The 18,945-nt window shown below is 47.0% G+C and overlaps 1 protein-coding gene across 5 annotated transcripts in view; it reads right to left on the reverse strand.

The window, feature by feature from the left end:
• Window positions 1-1,282: 1,282 nt before the first annotated feature.
• Window positions 1,283-18,945, reverse strand: part of CHAF1B (chromatin assembly factor 1 subunit B) — a 33,967-nt gene continuing 16,304 nt past the window's right edge. For 3 of the 5 annotated variants that reach the window (XM_053564882.1, XM_053564884.1, XM_053564885.1), the window contains 6 exons: window positions 17,619-17,688; window positions 17,427-17,518; window positions 14,493-14,655; window positions 13,289-13,720; window positions 10,769-10,863; window positions 9,795-10,337 (listed from right to left, as the gene is read on the reverse strand). In XM_053564882.1, coding sequence (XP_053420857.1) covers window positions 10,246-10,337; window positions 10,769-10,863; window positions 13,289-13,720; window positions 14,493-14,655; window positions 17,427-17,518; window positions 17,619-17,688 — 944 coding nt within the window. In that variant the 3' untranslated portion in view covers window positions 9,795-10,245. Of the gene's footprint in view, window positions 2,370-4,015; window positions 8,455-9,794; window positions 10,338-10,768; window positions 10,864-13,288; window positions 13,721-14,492; window positions 14,656-17,426; window positions 17,519-17,618; window positions 17,689-18,945 lie in introns of those variants that run through there. The other 2 variants (XR_008374899.1, XR_008374898.1) reach the window with 2 other exon arrangements.

Consider the following 18,945-nt stretch of genomic DNA (forward strand, 5'->3'; position numbering starts at 1 on the left):
AGGCAAGGAGATGGAGAGAGAATGGCAGGTCTCAACTGGACAGGGAGGGAAAGACGGCAGTCTCTGCTGGACATCCTGAGAAAGAAATAGTCAAGCCAAGATCCACAGGCCAGGAAAGAGCCATCCAGGAGAAAAACAAGAGAAAGGGCACCCAGGCACAGAAGAACCTGTGGCTGAGGGTAATGCCCAGGCTGACCTCACCTCCTGGTGTGCTTGGGACAGTCCTGTGATGCCTGTTGTCCCAGAGCAGCATCCCTGCTTGGACAATATTATTTCATGGTCACCCTGATCATAAGCAAGAGGGAAGCAGAAAGAAACGAGCCACGGGTATCAGGGGAGCCAACTACCAAGGCTGAGTGAGGAATTCTGGAGTCTGTCCTAAGCCCCTGGAAAGCAATCTGATGGGGCTTCTGTAAGGTTCCCAAGGTCCCGACTACACTTGACAAAAGCAGTTGGGAAGCTCAGGATCAGGCCTTTCTACCCGTTCATAAATCAAAGCATACTTATGGAGCATATCAGATGTAACTGTGCACTGGGGATTTAAAAATGAAAAATAAAAGATGCACAGATGGCTGTGAGCACAGGAGATGCGCTGTGTCATTACTCCCTAGGGAAATACACTATGGACTTACCAGGACGGCCGTCATTAAAAACCAGGAGGGAAAGTCACATGTTTAGATAGGGATGGAGAGACACTGCAGCCTCTCACATCGCTGGGAAGAATGTAACCTGTGCAGCTGCTGAGGACAGCGTGGCGGCCCCTCAAAAGCCAAACATGGATTAGTTTCTCAGGTCTGCACTCGGTGGCCTAGACAAGGAAAGCTATTGTCCCTGCTCTAGAGGCTGGAAGTCCAAGGAAAACGTGTCAGTAGAGTTGATTCCTTCTCTGCAGAAGAATGTTTGGGGTCTCTCCTAACTTCTGGGCGTGTTGGTGTTCTTGGATTATATCTGGCATGTTTACGGCATCGTCCCTGCGTGTGGGTCTGTGTCCAGACTTCCCTTTTTAAAAATTAGAATACTAGTCTTACTGCGTTAGGGTGCACCTTAACCTCACTTTAACTTGATTATGTCTGTAAAAACCCTATTTCCAAATAATATTACATCCTGAGGTACTGGGGATTAGGACTGCCAGACATCTCCTTGGGGAACATAATTCAAGCCTTTATACCATTTGACCCAGAAATGCCACTTCTGGGTATATACTCCAAAGAACTGAAAACAGAAACTGAAACAGGTATTTAAACACCAATGTTTGTTCATAGCACTATTATTCACAATAACAAAAAAAAGTAGAAACAACCCAGCATCCATCGACAAACACATGGATAAATGTGGTGTGTCCGTATAATGGAATATTACTTGGCCATGAAAAGGAATTAAGTTCTGATACATGCTACAACTTGGAAACATTATGTCAATTGAAACAAGTCAGATGAAAAAGGACAAATATTGTATGTGAAATATCTAGAATAAGCAAATTCATAGAGACAGAGAAGAGATAGGGGCTGGGGGTGGGAAGAGCAGGGACTTACTGCTCAATGGGCACAGAGTTTCTGTCTGAGATGATGGATAGTGGGGATGGGCACACAATGTTGTGAATGTAATTAATGCCACTGATTGTACACTGAAATATGCCAAAAGTGGAGATTTTTATGTTTTATATGTTATAACAATTCAAAATAAAGAGAAAAAAAATCCATTCCTGCTTTCCATGAGTTCACAGACTGGTGTGGGGTGAAGGACAAATAGAGCTTTAGAGGGGGAGCTCCTTGCCCTCCAGAGACGCTCTTGGTGGCGGGCTTGGTGGCAGCACCCACTCAGACAGGGCAGGAAGAGGGAAACTCCAGGCACCCAGGAGACCCCACTGCTGGTGACAGGCCATGTCTGGGTAGGACAGGACACCTCCACACCTTTCACCCTTCACTGGTGTCAAGGGCCAGCCCCAAGAGAGAGGATTCTTAATTTTCCTATCAATGGTTTCCAAGGTTAAGGGCCAAACCAGACACTGCCTGTCAGCTCAGCATGTCTCCTTTCATCCCTCGGATTGGAACCTGAGAAGGGCTGTTGTTACCCTCATCTTTCCTGTGGGAAGCAGAGCCAGAGGGGCCATATAACTTGTCCAAGGCCACAGCTGCTTGGTGGTGGAGCAGGAGGCAGGGACTCCAGCCCAGAACCCTGGGCCCCAGGAACGTCTTCTTGGCTCCACTCTCTCCTGCCCATTCCTGTCAACAGCAGCCAGAGTGGTTCCCTGGCTAGCCTGGGGAAGGGCGGCAAGCTCAGTCTCCCTCCTGCCATCCAGCTGTGGCTGAGACCTTCCATGGACTCTGCAGGGTCACCCAGGTCCACTGGATCATTCACGGCACTCAGGTCTGAGGAGGACAGAAAGGAGACCCATGGAGAAGGGCCAGACCCAATGTGCCCAGCAGGGCGGAGCTGAGCCCTGAGAACAGACTGCACGGTCTGCACCCTCCCTCTGTGGGACATTTTGGCCCAGGCTCCATTTCCAATTCTCTCATTTTGTTACACACAACATATCCCCATGTTACACTGGAAAATAAAACTCAAGTTGCACAATTCCCCACTTGTCCACCAAGAAGCCCAAGAAGCCAACCAGGAGGGGGTGGCAGAAGCTCTGTGGTGTCCGTGGTCCCATCCACTGAGTTCGGGCAGTTGCAGGGGAGGGCCTTGCGTTTTACACAGGCCTCTAAACGGCCAGACTATTTTTCCCACCAGTTTATCAGCCAGGAATTAAGAGCCCCCAACTATCCTGAAGCTCTGACCTTAGAAGAAAAAATAGTGACTCATGGGCCAGAACTGAGACCAGATAGTCCCTGTTTTGTCACTCAGGCCGGGATGCTCCATGAAGCTGTTGTTTCCTCTGCTGGAGAGGTTTCTTCTCTGCAGGGAAATGCAGTGGTTTGGCAACTTACAGGCTCTGAGGTGCCCTTCTTCCTCAGGGGTGTTTAACAGAAGCAGTATTACCTTAAATACTTGGCAGAGGGTGCAGGTTCCTCTGTGTGGCTCACAGTACTTTACCTGGACTGGGTTTGAGTCCACGTAGGGAAGAACTGCCTGCCTCTGTCAAAAATAAAAACAAAACCTATGGCGGCACCTGTGGCTCAAGGAGTAAGGCGCCGGTCCCATATGCTGGAGGTAGTGGGTTCAAACCCAGCCCCGGTCAAAAACCACAAAAAAACAAACAAACAAACAAAAAAAAAAACCTAGCCTGGTGTAGTGGACAGCTGTGGTCCCAGCTACTTGGGAGAATGAGGTGGGAGGACGGTTTGAGCCCAGGAGTTCAAGGCTGCAGTGAGCTATGATCCCACCACTGTACTCCAGCCCAGGCGACAGCATAAGACTATCTCTAAAACACAAAAACAAAATGTAGTGAGGATTCCCTGCTGCAGAGTCCATTCTGACATCCCTCTGTCCTCATCATACACCATTTGTCTGCAGTTCAGAGCTCCACTATCTGGGTGTGTCTGTCTGCTCCTCGGATAGGCTAGGCCTTCCCAACCTCAGGTCTTTTCTGGCTATTTCCCTCTGCCTAAAGCCCCCCCACACACACACACTTGAACTTCAAGTCTTGGCTTCAATGAACACACTTTTTAAGCCAGGTTCTTGGTCCCCAACCCTGCCTGTCATCTGCTCTCTAGTGCAGATGATGCTTGCCCTTTGGGGCCACCTGCTGTGGGGGGCACGACCACAGTCAAGCCCAGACATCCTTTTCCCTGTCATGAGACCTCCACCTCACAACCCCTCAATTTTCCTCCTGCATCAGAGCCCTCTCACGAGCTGTCTCCGGTGTCCCCGGTGGATTGGAGTCACCCAGTCAGAAACTTGGGGAGGCACTGAGCTCTGGAAAGTCAAGTGGGATGCCCACCATCTTGCCTGGTTTGCCAGGAGGCAGGTCTTTCTTTTTCTGAACGCAGCACCTTAGATCGTTCGGCCATCCTGACGTCTTTCTTTTTCTATCGGAAGGAACACTCCTGTTTGAGGAGGGATAGACAGTTTGATCTGGCTTCACTTGAACTCCTGGAGTTTCTCCTTCACACAGGCAAACCCAAGTGCTGGCTAATTTTGTGACGATAGTCTCCATGTATAGATGGGATTCTGGCCAGGTAGCACAGACTCTGGAGCCAACTGGGCCCATGCCAGTTACTAGCCATAATTTTAAGATCTCAAGCAAGTTTCTTAAATTGCCTGTGTCTCAGTTTCCTCATACCCAGGAGACCTATTGTGAGGATCCAGGGAGGGAATGCAGGTGACGTGGCTGATCTCAGCTGCCCCTGGGGTGCCCATGCACACACGTCCTCTCCTCCAGCCAGCACTAACCATGCCAAAGGAAACCTTGGAGGGGTCGTGCCCAGACAGCTGGGGACAGTTTGGAGAATGTGCCACATTTCAGCAAGACAGCTTCTTCCTGATTTGGGTTTAGCGGCCATAGGTTGTGAGACTGTTTTCCATTTTCCAGTCAATCTTCCTCACAGGCCCATCTCATAGTAATGTGGTGGGTTGAATCCTGTGCATACAAATTTCATGCCCACCTGCAACCTGAGAACGCGACCCAATGTGGAAATAGGGCCTCTACAAATTTAATTAGTTAAGGATCTCAAGATGAGATTATCCTGGATTAGGGTGGACCCTAAAACCAATGGTCCTTATAAGAGAAGGGAAAGAAGAAGACAGAAGCCTGTGTGAAGATGGTGGCCAAGACTGGCGTGATGTGGGCACAACCCAGGGGGGACCAGAAGCTGGCAGGGGCAAGGATTCTCCCCACAGCCTTCAGAGGGTACGGGCCCTACCAACCCTTGACTTAGGACATCTAGCCTCCGGAATGGACAGCATGAATTCCTGTTGTTCTAAGCCACTCTTAAAGGTGTACTATGGCAGCACAAGGGAACTAAGTCACGTGGTATTTTATTTCACACCAGCTTGGCGGATATAATCTCACTCTCTTTTAATGCTAGTTTCTAAGTATTGGCTGTTGCAAATGCCTTTTTGCTGTGTGTGATGACCTCCCTCAGCACCTGTCACAGCTATAGATGTCGAGCCACACATCCAGCCCTGCCAGCCTGGAAGTGGGTCACATCTTCATTGGGGGTTTCTCCTCTGACGGCTTCTCTGGCCTGGACTTCTGGCAGGGGTTGGGGGTGGGGAGCAGTGACTGCAGCTTGAGAACCGTTCACCTCCCCATCCCTCACTCAGTGCCTTGCCCAGACTCCATGGGCAGCTGCTCCTTTGTTAGCAAGCAGTGCAAATTCCGCCATCCCTGAAAAGGGACTCCCTTCCTAGTTTAGTGTGTTCTACTGACATCTGCTTCTCAATGGCAAAGAATCCAGTTGTCAAGAAGGCCTTTTTTATTATTGTTTTTTCAAAGACAGGGCCCGTCTACATTGCCCAGGCTGGAATACAGTGGCTAGTGACAGGTGTGATCACACCTCATTATAGCCCCCAAATCCCGAGCTCAAGTGATCCTCCCTTTGCCTCAGCCTACCAAATAGCTGGGATTACAGGTGTCCGCCAGAATGCCTGACTGGTTTTTCTATTTTTAGTAGACAGGGGTCCCACTCTTGCTATAGCTAGTCTTTTTTTTTTTATTATTAAATCATAGCTGTGTACATTAATGTGATCATGGGGCACCATACACTGGTTTTATAGACCATTTGACACATTTTCATCACACTGGTTAACATAGCCTTCCTGGCATTTTCTTAGTTATTGTGTTAAGACATTTACATTCTACATTTCCTAAGTTTCACACATACCCTTGTAAGATGCACCGCAGGTCTGTAGCTAGTCTTGACTCCTGAACCCAAGTGATCCTCCTGCCTCGGCTTCCTAGAGTGCTAGGATTACAAGTGTGAGACCCCGCACTGGCGATAAACATTTCTTAGATTAATGACTGAATAAGCCAAAGAAGGGATGACCACTCACTTCCAACTCTCATCATCCTCTTCCACCTCTGTTCGCTGAACAATGCTCTGCTCTAGGACTGGCCAGCAGGGGCTGGAGCTGGCCTCTAAGGCAGTGGTTCTCAACCTATCTAATGCCATGACCCTTTAATACAGTTCCTCATGTTATGGTGACCCCCAACCATAAAATTATTTTCATTGCTACTTCATAATTAATTTTGCTACTGTTGAATTGTAATGTAAATATCTGATATGCAAGACAGTCTTAGGCTACCCCTGGGAAAGGGTCGTTTGACCCACAGGTTGAGAACCGCTGCTCTAAGGCCATACTGGTGAAGACTAACCCAAAACTAGACAGGGACACAGCTTGGTCAGAGGAGGGGGGGCTGAGGGACAGGGCCCTCAGGCCTAAGAGGCAACAACAGGGCAGATTCAGTGGGACAGTGACCCCCAGTGGCCAGAGAATTTGTGTGTGCTCACAAGTATCTAGTGCTTCAATATACAAAGGAGGGGAGTGTGATCTGGTTTGTCTTACATCCATTTCAATTCAGTTTCTTACTCTGCCTGGAAGGCCACCCTACCTTTTCCTCACCCCTTCCTACTAAAGGAGGCAAAGCCACTTTTTAGGACTACAGAGTCTTAGGGTGAAGGAACTTAGTGTGTCCAAGTCCACAGTCTGTCTCACACCCCACCCAACTCCCAAGCCAGGTGAGAGGGAGCAGACTGAAATACAGACAAATGGCACAAAGAGGAGCTCTGGGAGACCTGGGAGACTCCAGGCTCGGGGAGGGGAACAGGCCAGCTCATCCTCCACCACTCGGCAAGTCTGGGGCCAAGGACTCCGGCCCTACACTGTGTAAATGGACATGGATAACTTTGTTGAGAAGGGCCAAGGGTACTATTCAAGTGTAGATGTGACAGCTGTCAGCAAAGACACCAGAGGTGGGTACGAGGGGGCAGCAGAAGTGCATGACTGAGGGCTGCCCAAGACTTCTGCCCTGTGGCACATCCCTCTGATCTGCCCTGCTGGCGGCCTCGTCCTGAGGGCCCCTCCTAAGAATGGCTGGCCTGGCCATCCCCTCTAGACCAAGGAGGCACTGCTCATCCTTACCTACCATGCATCGGCAGCCAGAAAGGGAGCCTTGCCCTCTGCCACACCCTCAGCACTGCCCAGTTCCCTTTGCCAGCTGTCCTCAAAAGCCCCAGCTGTGGTCATATGCCCAGACTCCAGGGAATGCCTGTGAGTTAATCCCAGTCTCACTGAGCCTCATTCTCTTCTAGCCACCAAGCAGCAGGGACTTATAATCAAAGGCAGAGTTTCTGGAGACATCTGGAAACGCTGCTCAAAACAAACAGGCCAGGCCTGGTGGCTCACACCTGTAATCCCAGCACTCTGGAAAGCCAACCCAGAGGGGGCATCACTTGAGCCCAGGAATTCGAGACCTGCCTGGGCAAGATGGCAAGACTCTGTCTCTACAAAATATTGTTTAACAATTAGCCAGGTGTTGTGGTGGGCACCTGTAGTCCCAGTTACTCAGAAGGCTGAGGCAGGAGGATTGTTTGAGCCCGGGAGTTCAAGGTTGCAGTGAGCTATGCTCACGCCATTGCACCACAGCTTAGGCTATGGAACAAGACCCCATCTCTCAAAAATAAATAAGTAAACAAACAAACACCCATCCAAGTCCAGTCCCAGGATGGTGGGGATGATCTTATAATGATCGTTTATAAGTGGGACTACTACTTAACTTTCAGCCTAGGCTTCCCCAATAAACTATGCAGGCGTTTCATACTGTAACACGGAGGTAACATAACCTCAGCTTTTATTGCTTATTCTGTATTTCTATTGAAGGAGGGTGGCTGACAAACAGGCAGCTGGCCGTTCTGACAAATGTGCACTTCAGGCTACAGGCATGCCGCGCCTCTTGCCCTGTCACTCCCATCATTGCTGCACAAGAAACAACTGTTCCCCTAGGGCCAAGGCTGCACTGAGGACAGGGGATCCACCACCCGCACAGGGGCCAACTACTGCAAACTCAACTGGGCGCCAACTGCATGGCATGTGGAATTACCCTACAAGCTGTCTTCATCTGGCAGCACTGGTAAAGAAGGGTTGTTTATATCCGTTAGTGATGAGGCAGAGAAAATCAGGAAAAAGGTTTCAGGGGAAATGTATTTAAGCAGAACAAACCATAACCATAAAAAGCTTTTTCTCTTATTTCTCAGTCTTGGCTATGGACCACAACTGGTGGAGGAGCCTTAAAATCCTGACGTTCAGACAATGGCCCAGACCAACGAGGCAGATGCTCCAGAGGGGAACCCAGACAGTATGTCAGCTCTGAGTCAGACTTCAATTTCAACGTGCACCCAGAGTTGAGAACCACTGATCAAACAGATGCCATCGGACATTTCAAACTTCACTGTGGCTAGGACCCACGCTCACACTGCAAGTACACATGTGTTCACCTTTTGGATTTCTATAATGCAAATCATCTCTAGTTTACCACCTTCCCATCGGAAAGGGAGGCAGACTCCTGGTTTCCTAGGTTGAGGATTAAACAACAAATTAATGCTTCTCTTCAATTATTTTCTTTGTAACCAACCTAGTTAAAAATAGTGCATTCAGCTTGGCGCCCGTGGCTCAAGTGGCTAAGGCACCAGCCACATACACCTGAGCTGGTGGGTTCGAAGCCAGCCTGGGCCACCCAACAACGATGGCTGCAACCAAACAATAACCGGGGGTTGTGGCGGGTGCCTGTAGTAATAAGCTAACCTCCCAAATGAGCTGCTTGGGAGGCAGAGGCAGGAGAATCGCTTGAGCCCAGGAGTTGGAGGTTGCTGTGAGCTGTGATACAACGGAACTCTACCCATGGCGACAGCTTGAGGCTCTGTCTCAAAAAAAAAAAAAAAAAAGAGTGCATTCTTCCACTCTGCAGCCCAATTCCTGTCAGACTTAACTGTGGGTCCTGAACTCTTTCACACTTTGATGCTTTGGGCTGGGAAGAGGCCCTAGGATTTCTGCCATCATTTGCGTGACTCACCAAGTGCACATTTCACACACTATGGAATTCAAGTGTAACAACTCTTTTGAAGGGTAGGCCACAGCACTAGCTTTAAATGGGGCTTCATCCCAGCTGTCACAAGACTGGTAAGCCCTCACTCACACCACCCAGCACTCCCGAGCTGAGAGACAGCTCCACATATGCGCCTGTCTCCTTCAACCACGCATAGTCTGCAGTGCTCACATCAACCCCTGACAGATGGGGAGGACACGTGCTCATCCCCAGGCCCAGAGAACAAAAGCAGACAGAAATTGCTAAATACCTTGTTTGCAAAACCAATCTAAAAAAAGTTAACGTATTTGGATACCAAATTGTTTCTGAAGTAAAATCTCACCTCTCTCCTTTTTTTGTTTTTTTTTTTGAGACAGTGTCTTACTTTGTTGCCCTTGGTAGAGTGCCGTGGTGTCACAGTTCACAGCAACCTCAAACTCTAAGGCTTAAGTGATTCTCTTGCCTCAGCCTCCCAAGTAGCTGAGACTACAGGTGCCCGCCACAACGCTTGGCTATCTTTTTTGTTATTGCAGTTGTTGTTTAGCAGGACCGGGAAAGCTCGAACCCGCCAGCCTCGGTGTACGTGGCCAGCACCCTACTCACTGAGCTACGGGTGCTGAGCCTCTCCTCTCTCTTAAGAAAAATAAAAAAGATACACAAAAATGCTAAAAGGAAATACGTTACTACAAGGATTACTTCTGGTGGTAAGATTATGGGTGATTCCCACCTCCAGCCCCCATTTTTTTCTTTACTTCATTCTAGCATTATAGTTTACTAATGTTCCAGAATGAGTATTATTTACCTTTAGCATCAGAAAACAAATATAATGATCTTCCAAAGTTTAATTAATCAACTAATGAGAATCTAAATCTAATAATCACTTCAAACACTTGAAAATTCAACAGAATAAATCTTCTCAAATTACTTTCTCCTCTAACTTTAAAAGGAGTCCGCCCATAAAGTGTCTGTACTTTTATGAGTATTCACAGGAGGGTTTACTGATTTTCATGCTAGATAATGTTAAACAGCTCCAGTTTCAGAAGACCATCAAAAAGAGGATTAGTCTGTTAAAATGTTCACATCCCCAAATTAAAAGTGGATACCAAATACAACAGCATCCATATTTCTGGAGAAAAATCAGTACACATGTAAGTCCTATTACAGAAATCAGTTCACAAGCATCTGTTCCGCTCTGTGGGTGCTGCTGGCCCAGCGCCTTCGGCCTCACCTCCTCCAAGGCTCCCAGACCTGGAGGCCTCTCAGCGGAAATTGAGGTCCCATCAAGACTCCACTCTTTGGCTGCTTTCTTTGTTTCCATCAAGTTTGGGCCGTTTCAGCTCGGGTGAACTGTCCTGAGGGTCTCCAGGCATCTCTGAAACACCAATAAACGTTGGCAAGTAAACAAAGACTATGAGTTAAGAGCTGACATTTACAAAATATAGAGCCCAGACAAGGATGCCAGGGAAGTTCTTACACTCTACTGCAATGGTTCCCAACCAGGGGCAGCTCTGCCTCTCAACCGACAATGGGCAATGTCAGGTGACATTTGAGGCCATTACGGGTAGGGACTGCTGCTAAGCAGAATTATCTGGCCCAAAATGTCAAGAGTCCTCAGGTTGAGGAATCTGATCTAACTCACAAGGGTGTTCCTGTCAGCAAGGTGGAGAGTGAAATGACAGTTCTAGCAGACGCATCCTTGCTTTCTCAGAAGTGACTTAAAATTAGATGGCATTAATTTCCAAAAGAACAAAAGAAAAGATATTCTATCTTTTATTATATTAAATCAGTAATAATATCACTTACCTAATTGAACTTTTTCTGTGCAAGGGGTGGAAATTACACTGGTTGGTGCAGAATTTGGTGGTGCATCTATCTTTAAGGGCATTAAGTTTATTCTCCTTGACAGAAAAAAAACCGCAGAGAGGATGCTCATTAGTGTCATAGAAATTGTTTATATATGATACCAAGTTTCAAAACCACTAAAAGAAATAATTTAAATTTTTCAGATGATCATATTGTGCTTAGTAACTAATAATTACATTTATGTACTACCTTAAACTATAACATTTATAATGGTTAAACCATATACCAGCCATCTAAAAGTTTCAGAACCCCCCCCCCTTTTTCTTTTTGTAGAGACAGAGTCTCACTTTATGGCCCTCGGTAGAGTGCCGTGGCCTCACACAGCTCACAGCAACCTCCAACTCCTGGGCTTAAGCAATTCTCTTGCCTCAGCCTCCCGAGTAGCTGGGACTATAGGCACCTGCCACAACGCCCGGCTATTTTTTGGGTGCAGTTTGGCTGGGGCTGGGTTTGAACCCACCACACTCGGTATATGGGGCCGGCGCCCTACCGACTGAGCCACAGGTGCCGCCCCCCCACCCCCCTTTCTTTTGAGACAGAGTCTCAAGCTGGGTAGAGTGCCGTGATATTATAGCTCACAGCAACCTCAAACTTGGGCTCAGTGATCCTCTTGCCTCAGTTTTCCTATTTTTAGTAGAGATAGGCTCTCACTTTTGCTCAGGCTGGTCTCAAACTCGTGAGCTCAAGCAATCCACCCACCTCAGCCTCCCAGAATGTTGAGATTTACAGGCATGAGCCACCACGCCCAACCTTTTTAATTTTTTTAAATAGGGTCTTTGCTCTGTCACCCAGGCTAAAGTGCACTGGTATGTTCATAGTTCACTGCAACCTTCGACTCCTGAGCTCAAGTGATCTTTCTGCCTCAGCCACCCAAGTAGCCAGCTACTACAGGAACTGGCCACTGTACCCAACTAATATTTTTATTTTTATAGAGATGTGATCTCACTATGTTGCCCAGGCTTGTCTCCAACTCCTGGGCTCAATCGATCCTCCCACTTAGCCTTCCCTAAGTCCTGGGATTATAGGCTTGGGCTATATACGTGGCCAAAACCTAAGTGTTTTCTCATTTGCAAGTTTTGTTTTTTTAATTACCTATGGTGTACTCAATAACTTCCTAGCTGCTGTATATAGAAGGCTATCGGATATGGCTATCAGATATAGCTATCAGATGTGGAATATGCTAAAACACAGATAGTTCTTTTATAAATCTAGTCAATTTTCAACAACTATTATTGTTTTGAAAAAGATTATGACTGCAAGAAGCTTGGTAAATCATTTAGAAGAAATCAAGAGGGGAAAAATAACTTAATACCAAAAATATTTCAAAGAATAACTTCTCCCACCTAAAAACAAATAAGACAAATTTAAAAATAATTTGGTAGTCTGCAGAAAGAAATTGGATACTTAAAAAGAGCCCAGTACTACACTAGCATTACGGTACACACCTGCTGATGAAGGCGTCCATGTGAACACAGCGAGGATGTGAGAACACAATGCTTCCGTCTAACTCGCCGCCCACACCCTCCCCAGCCCACCTCCCAACTCAGCTGATCTGGAAGGTGAGGGGGCAGGAGGACTGGTGGGGAAGGAGGTATACAGAGTCAGAGGGCTAAGCAGACAGCAGAGTTACGAAGGAAGAAAGGAAACTGGAGGGTACGCTGGCTGACAGAAGAGAACATGCTAAGGGGCCCTGTCTGGAGCAGGAGTAGACTGATGTGAACAGGGAAGAAACAACTGCAGGACCACCCTGGAGACCATTTGTCATCAGACCAGGACACTCATGTTTCTCAAGAGCTAATCTGCTGGAAACATCAAACTCGGTCTCCGAAGACCGTCCTTGGATTTCCTATATCCTAGAAGGATCTGTTACCACCCTGGCAGGAGGCATAAGAAAAACTGGGGACACGATTCCTGCCTCAGAGGTTTATAATCCAGCAGGAGAAACAGAAGCACAAACAAAGCACCTGCTATGATGTGTGATGAAAAAGGGCCGAAGGCCACAAAGACAGGAACAGAGGGTGCATTCAAACAAATCTTTTAGGATGACACGGGCATCATCACCAAGGACAGTAGATGCCCAGGGTTTCCCCAGGGGAAATAAGGCACAGAGGCCTTAAAGGGCAGAGTGTGCTGTGGGAACATAAAATTCAGGGCCCGGCTGGAGATCAAGGTATACGGGACTTAGGAGAGCAAGTACACAGTCCTGAATAATAGGTGACAACCAATCACAGTCTGCGTGTGGGGACGAGAGCCTGGGTTTATATGACAGGTAGAAATGGAGGGAACCACAGAGGCTATATGTAAGAAATGATGTTCTTAGATTTGATATTAAGTAGTCTCTCTATGACAACAGATGTATGATATATTTACTGCATGGAATTTCACTTAGAATAGGTTAGAGGTATTCAGTTGGTATTTCATTTTGCAATGATAATGTCTTATACTATCAAAAGTACCTACCGGGGTGTTGTCTTACTCCAGGCTTGCAAAGTGTTCAGAGTGACCCTTCGGGATGGGTGAGCCTTCGTATTTTGACTACTGGGCTGCAAGTTCTTCTCCTCTGAAGGTGCTAGCAAGGAGTTTTTGACTCCAGGAGTAGCCGGAGGGTTGTCCTTGATCACTGTTGGGGCTGGAGACTGTCCGGCCTGGGGGGAGGTTGTACAGGGGCTGCTGGGGTCCTGAGTTCTGCTGATGGGAGTTCCCTCTACGGGTCTGGGTCCTGGCGAAGAACCTTGTTGTGTCTGACTCTTAGCTTTCTTTGCTGTATCAGGAGTTCTCATGATCGAAAGTGGCTTCTCTTTCAAAGGAATTCCCAGTTCATCCTTCTCAAATGTCACAAACGAACAATAACCATCCGTGGAAGAAATGGCCAGGAAGGCCCCATCACTGGACCTTTGTTCCCAAAATAGGGAAAAAAGTTATAGACCTTACCAAAGTCTACAGACCACATCTAACACTCTCATAACTAGTTACAAAGTGGAAGTTTAAGCAAAAATCACAAGTTTTGTTAGAAGGCAAAAACCAGGGAGAAAATGTGACTAGAAAAGAAACAGTTTACACAAGCTCCTTACGCCTTCCTTTTCCTAATACTACCCCAATTTTCTAAGTCACTGCAACCTCTTATTATCAACTTTCATTTGAATAAAGGCAAGATAACCTGTTTTTCCCCTAAAATAAAAAGAAAATTAAAAGAAAAAAATATGTAAGGAGCAAGAAATAGAGGGTAAGGTGGCAAAGCCTTGGCAGGAGCGCACACTAAGCCAAATAGGCAGTGGAGGCTGAACCAAGGACCAAAGGTGGCTGAAGGGTGAGTGCCAAGTGACACCATCAGGACAGCCATAGCCATGGAGGACCTACCCTATCCTGGGCAGCAGGAGCTTGCAAGGGACGGCTTCCTGTTGGAGGGCCTGATGAGTCAGGGCTGTCCCCTCACTTATCATAGTTCATTTATTCCTACAGGGCAACCGGAATAGCATCAAAACCCATTGGTGCTCAAGTAGAAGCAAGTATTGTGGCAGATGGCTTTCCTTTTTATCGATTCCTTTAATAAAACAACTGGTAAATAGGGTCAAATAAGCCCTCTTCAGTAATGAAAAGCCCTGAGCCCAGAGCTCACACCAGAGTGACACACTTGTCTCCTTCACCCATGTCCCCAGCTACTCACCATGAAATGTCACTCAGGGTGTGGTAATGTATATTAGACACGTAACCAAAAGGGAAAAGCTGCTGGGTGTCATAGAGAAGCAGAGAGTCCTCGGAAGCCACAGCAAACACCAGGCGGTAGGGCAGACTCACCAGCTCTGGACCCACCTCTTGTGATGATTTGTCTGCAGAGGGGAATAGGGACAAAGTGAAATGACAAAAACAATACTCCTGAAGAAAACTGTTAACTAATTTCCCCAAACTTCCAGCCAAGGAGTAATGGGAACCAGATTTACCTTCCCAAGCTAAAAACGCCCCTAAAATTCCAGGCAAAGTATACGAAACAATGGTTTTAAGACACTGGCCCTCAGGCAACAAAGGACAGCTATCCAAGAGACAGGAAGCAAATGAGGCCACAAATTATGCCTGGAATTGCCAGGCCCAGTTAAGCTAGAAGGACCCCAGCAGAGTCCAGAAAACTCCCTGGGTTGAGAAGATGGAACCGGCACAGGGCGAGACCAGAGCTGCAGGGATCTCCAGGGCTCCTCTTAGGTCAGAGCTGCAGGGATCTCCAGGGCTCCTCTCAGGTCAGAGCTGCAGGGATCTCCAGGGCTCCTCTCAGGTCAGAGCTCCAGAGATCTCCAGGGCTCCTCTCAGGTCAGAGCTGCAGGGATCTCCAGGGCTCCTCTTAGGTCAGAGCTGCAGGGATCTCCAGGGCTCCTCTTAGGTCAGAGCTCCAGAGATCTCCAGGGCTCCTCTCAGGTCAGAGCTGCAGGGATCTCCAGGGCTCCTCTTAGGTCAGAGCTCCAGAGATCTCCAGGGCTCCTCTTAGGTCAGAGCTGTAGGGATCTCCAGGGCTCCTCTTAGGTCAGAGCTGCAGGGATCTCCAGGGCTCCTCTCAGGTCCTCAGCTGTACACCTGAGCAGTGCCCATGTGTCAGGACACTACCTGAGGCCAGGGGAAGAACTGCTAGAAAGAATGATCCCTGAAGCTCACACAAGGCCAGAAACACCGAATGCTCTCCCAGCCAGAGTGGAAAACTTCACACTGCACAAGGCATCAATTAGAGTGCTAAGAAGACTTTGCCTCAGGAGTGGAAAAACTCAGCTCCAGACTAAATGCTGCCTAACAAAGCTTAAAAGCAAGTCCCCAAAGAATCACATGATTTTCAGTAACTTAACTGCATCCCAGAATAAATCTCAAGAATATTTATAAGAATAAAAATAGGGGAGGGGTGCGGGAAGGATGGCTGGTGGGAGGGTAATTGGGATGCACCTATAGTGCATCTTACAAGGGTACATGTGAAATTTACTCAATGTAGAATATAAATGTCTTAACAAAATAACTAAGAAAATGTCGTGAAGGCTATGTTAACTAGTTTGATGAAAATATTTCAAATTGTATATAAAACCAGCACATTGTACCCCATGATTGCATTAATGTACACAGCTATGATTTAATAAAAAAAAAAAGGAAGAAAAACAACAGGGTGGACGTGGTGGCTCATGCCTGTAATCCCAGCACTCTGGGCAGCCGAGGTGGGAGGATCACTTGAGCTCAGAAGTTCAAGACCAGCCTCAGCAAGAGCAAGACTCCATCTCTGCTAAAAATAGAAAAATTAGGCATGTGTTGTAGGGGGCATTGGTTGTCCCAGCTATTGGCAGGATGAAGCAGGAGGATTGCCTGAAACCAGGAGTTTGAGGTTGCAGTGAGCTATGATGAGGTTGCAGTGAGCCACAGCATTCTAGCCTGGACAACACAACGAGACTCTGTCTCAGGCGGGGAAAAAAGAATAGAATACCTTAGTGGACTAAGGTAAAAGGTAAAATTCACAATGTCTCAGACACGTATCTAACCAAAAATTATCAGGCATACACAAAGAAGCAGGAAAATATGTGCCAAAATGAGGAGAAAAAAATCAAAACCATCCTTGAATGTCCTATACAAGGACATTCAAAGTTATCACAACTATACTACATGCTGTGTATGTTCAAGAAGCAAGAGGAAAGACGGGGCGTGGTAAGCAAAGACAAAATATATAAGACAGACCCAAAGTGAACTCATAGAGATGAAAACTACGTCACAGATGAAAAATGCACTGGATGGGACCAACAGCAGGTCACACAGAAGAAAAGATAAGTGAATTCAAACAGCTACAGAAACTTCCAAAATACAACACTCAAGGAAGAAACTCTGAAAAAAAAGAAACATTATCAATAAGCCATGGAATACCTTCAAACGGCCTAATACATATGTAACTGGAGTGTCTGAATAAGAGCACGAGGGGATGACAGAAAAAGAATCAGAAAGAATGGCTGAAACTTCCCACATTTGCTAAAAACTATAAACACACATATCTATGAAGTTCAATGAACCCCAAAGAGAAGAAATGTGAAGAAAATGATACCAAAGTAAATTGTAATCAGACTGCTTAAAGCCCCTGATAAAAGCAGCTGGGTTGGAGAGGGGAGGTTTAAAAACAAAAATCCAATGCAGACTCAATTTTAATGCATAGAAAACTGATACTGGATGCCAATCGGTGGAAAAACAAAGCAAGTACTAATATTCCTTTAAAGCTACATGAAGCAAAAAAGTGTATTTTGAACAATGGAAAAGGTGGTCATGTAACGTACAGTAGAACCTCCATACTTGACCACTTCCCTACACCGACCACCTCAAGTTGACCTCATTTTCAAAGACCACACATGCACTACATGTACGTATCAGTAGAGCAGGCCCAGTTCCTGATGATGACCATCTCTGTATGTTGACTGATTTGTTACAGCCCCTTGGGTGGTCAACTTATAGAGGTTCTACTGTATCTTGATGACATTAGTCTTTGCTCCAGCTTCTAATAGTAACCACACGGAATGAAACCCAGGTATCCGGCTTTCCCAAAGCTAAATAAGAACCCAAATCTCCACTTTGTGTGGTTGCCCTGCCTCAGGTACTGTACCTGCTTCCACCACCGGCCTCAGTTCAAAGTAGACTGGGCAGCAGCGGACAGCAAGCGTCGCTTTCCCAGGACATGGAAGGTGAGCGATGGGCCTAATAGGGGAATGAACCACAGTTTTAGAAAAGGGCACCATTACTAAATAAAAGCAAAAAAGAAAGGATACACATTTCAAATATACCCCCAATTGCCTACCTTTTAAGGTTTTTCCTGGAAAAAACATAAGTTGTATTCGTTACGTTTTCACCAGATTCCACACATCCAGCTGGGTGGGTATCAGGGAAAAGGGAGGGAGAAGAAAGAAAGTCGATGTTTTATTAAACTGGTCACCAGCAAAACTCAACAGCGTTCAATCTGGTTTGTAAAACATATTCCCGTAAAGATGTATTCTCTAGACAATGTTCTTGACACTGACAACAAACACAAAAATTCTGTCACTGGTCTCAACTTTTACTTCACTGCTTCCCCTGAGCAGGCCCCAGGGAAGCCAGTTCTGGTCTTGGACAGGAGCCCCTGCTATAGCACACCCTTGTCCCCCTGCTGTAGTGCTGTGACTAGATCCAGCTGCAAGGCTCCATCTACATTCCTCAAGTCTCTATTCCTCATTCCAACCTGGACGCCACCCAAAGGTAGAGACTGGCCTCTTCCCACCTGCCCAATCCAGCCACGGGGCTGCCAAGGGGCTGGCAGGAGGCCGAGAACCCTGCTGACACCTCCAGCTTCCTCTAGAACGTGGCTTTGCTCTGGGGAACAGTCCACGTTTGAGAGCTATTCTCACTCCAGGAGTTACTTAAAACCAGGTCAGACCTCAGCACAGCGTATCTGTCATAAAATGCTGCTCTTGGAAACACCTCCCTGTTTTACGTTCATATTTCTTTTTTTTTTTTTTTTGTAGAGACAGAGTCTCAGTGTACCGCCCGAGGGTAGAGTGCCGTGGCGTCACACGGCTCACAGCAACCTCCAACTCCTGGGCTTAGGCGATTCTCTTGCCTCAGCCTCCCGAGCAGCTGGGACTACAGGCGCCCGCCACAATGCCCGGCTATTTTTTTGTTGCAGTTTGGCCGGGGCGGGGCCTGAACCCATCACCCTCGGTATATGGGGCAGGCGCCCTACTCACTGAGCCACAGGTGCCACCCACGTTCATATTTCTTGATACATACATGCATTTAATTTTACATGTGACCACTTCATATCTACTGGAGAGAACAGGAAACATTATCAGTAGTCTTTTTTTTTTTTTTTACTATTATATGTCCGCCTAGCTACCCTCTCCCCATATCACCCCCATCTTTCCATCCCAAATAGTCCATTTTAACCAATCATGTCATTTCTTTTCTTTCTTTTTTAATAAGACCGACTCTCCCTCTGTGACCTGGAGACAGTGTTGCAGCATCACAGCTCACAGCAACCTCAAACTCCTGGGTTCAAGGATTCTCTTGCCTCAGCTTCCCAAGTAACTAGGCATGTGCCACCATACCCAGCTAGTTTTTTCTATTTTTAGTAGAGTACTTAGGCTGGTCTC

Source organism: Nycticebus coucang, chromosome 16 (genome assembly GCF_027406575.1).
Source record: "Nycticebus coucang isolate mNycCou1 chromosome 16, mNycCou1.pri, whole genome shotgun sequence".
In the NCBI taxonomy this organism is placed as follows: Eukaryota; Metazoa; Chordata; class Mammalia; order Primates; family Lorisidae; genus Nycticebus; species Nycticebus coucang.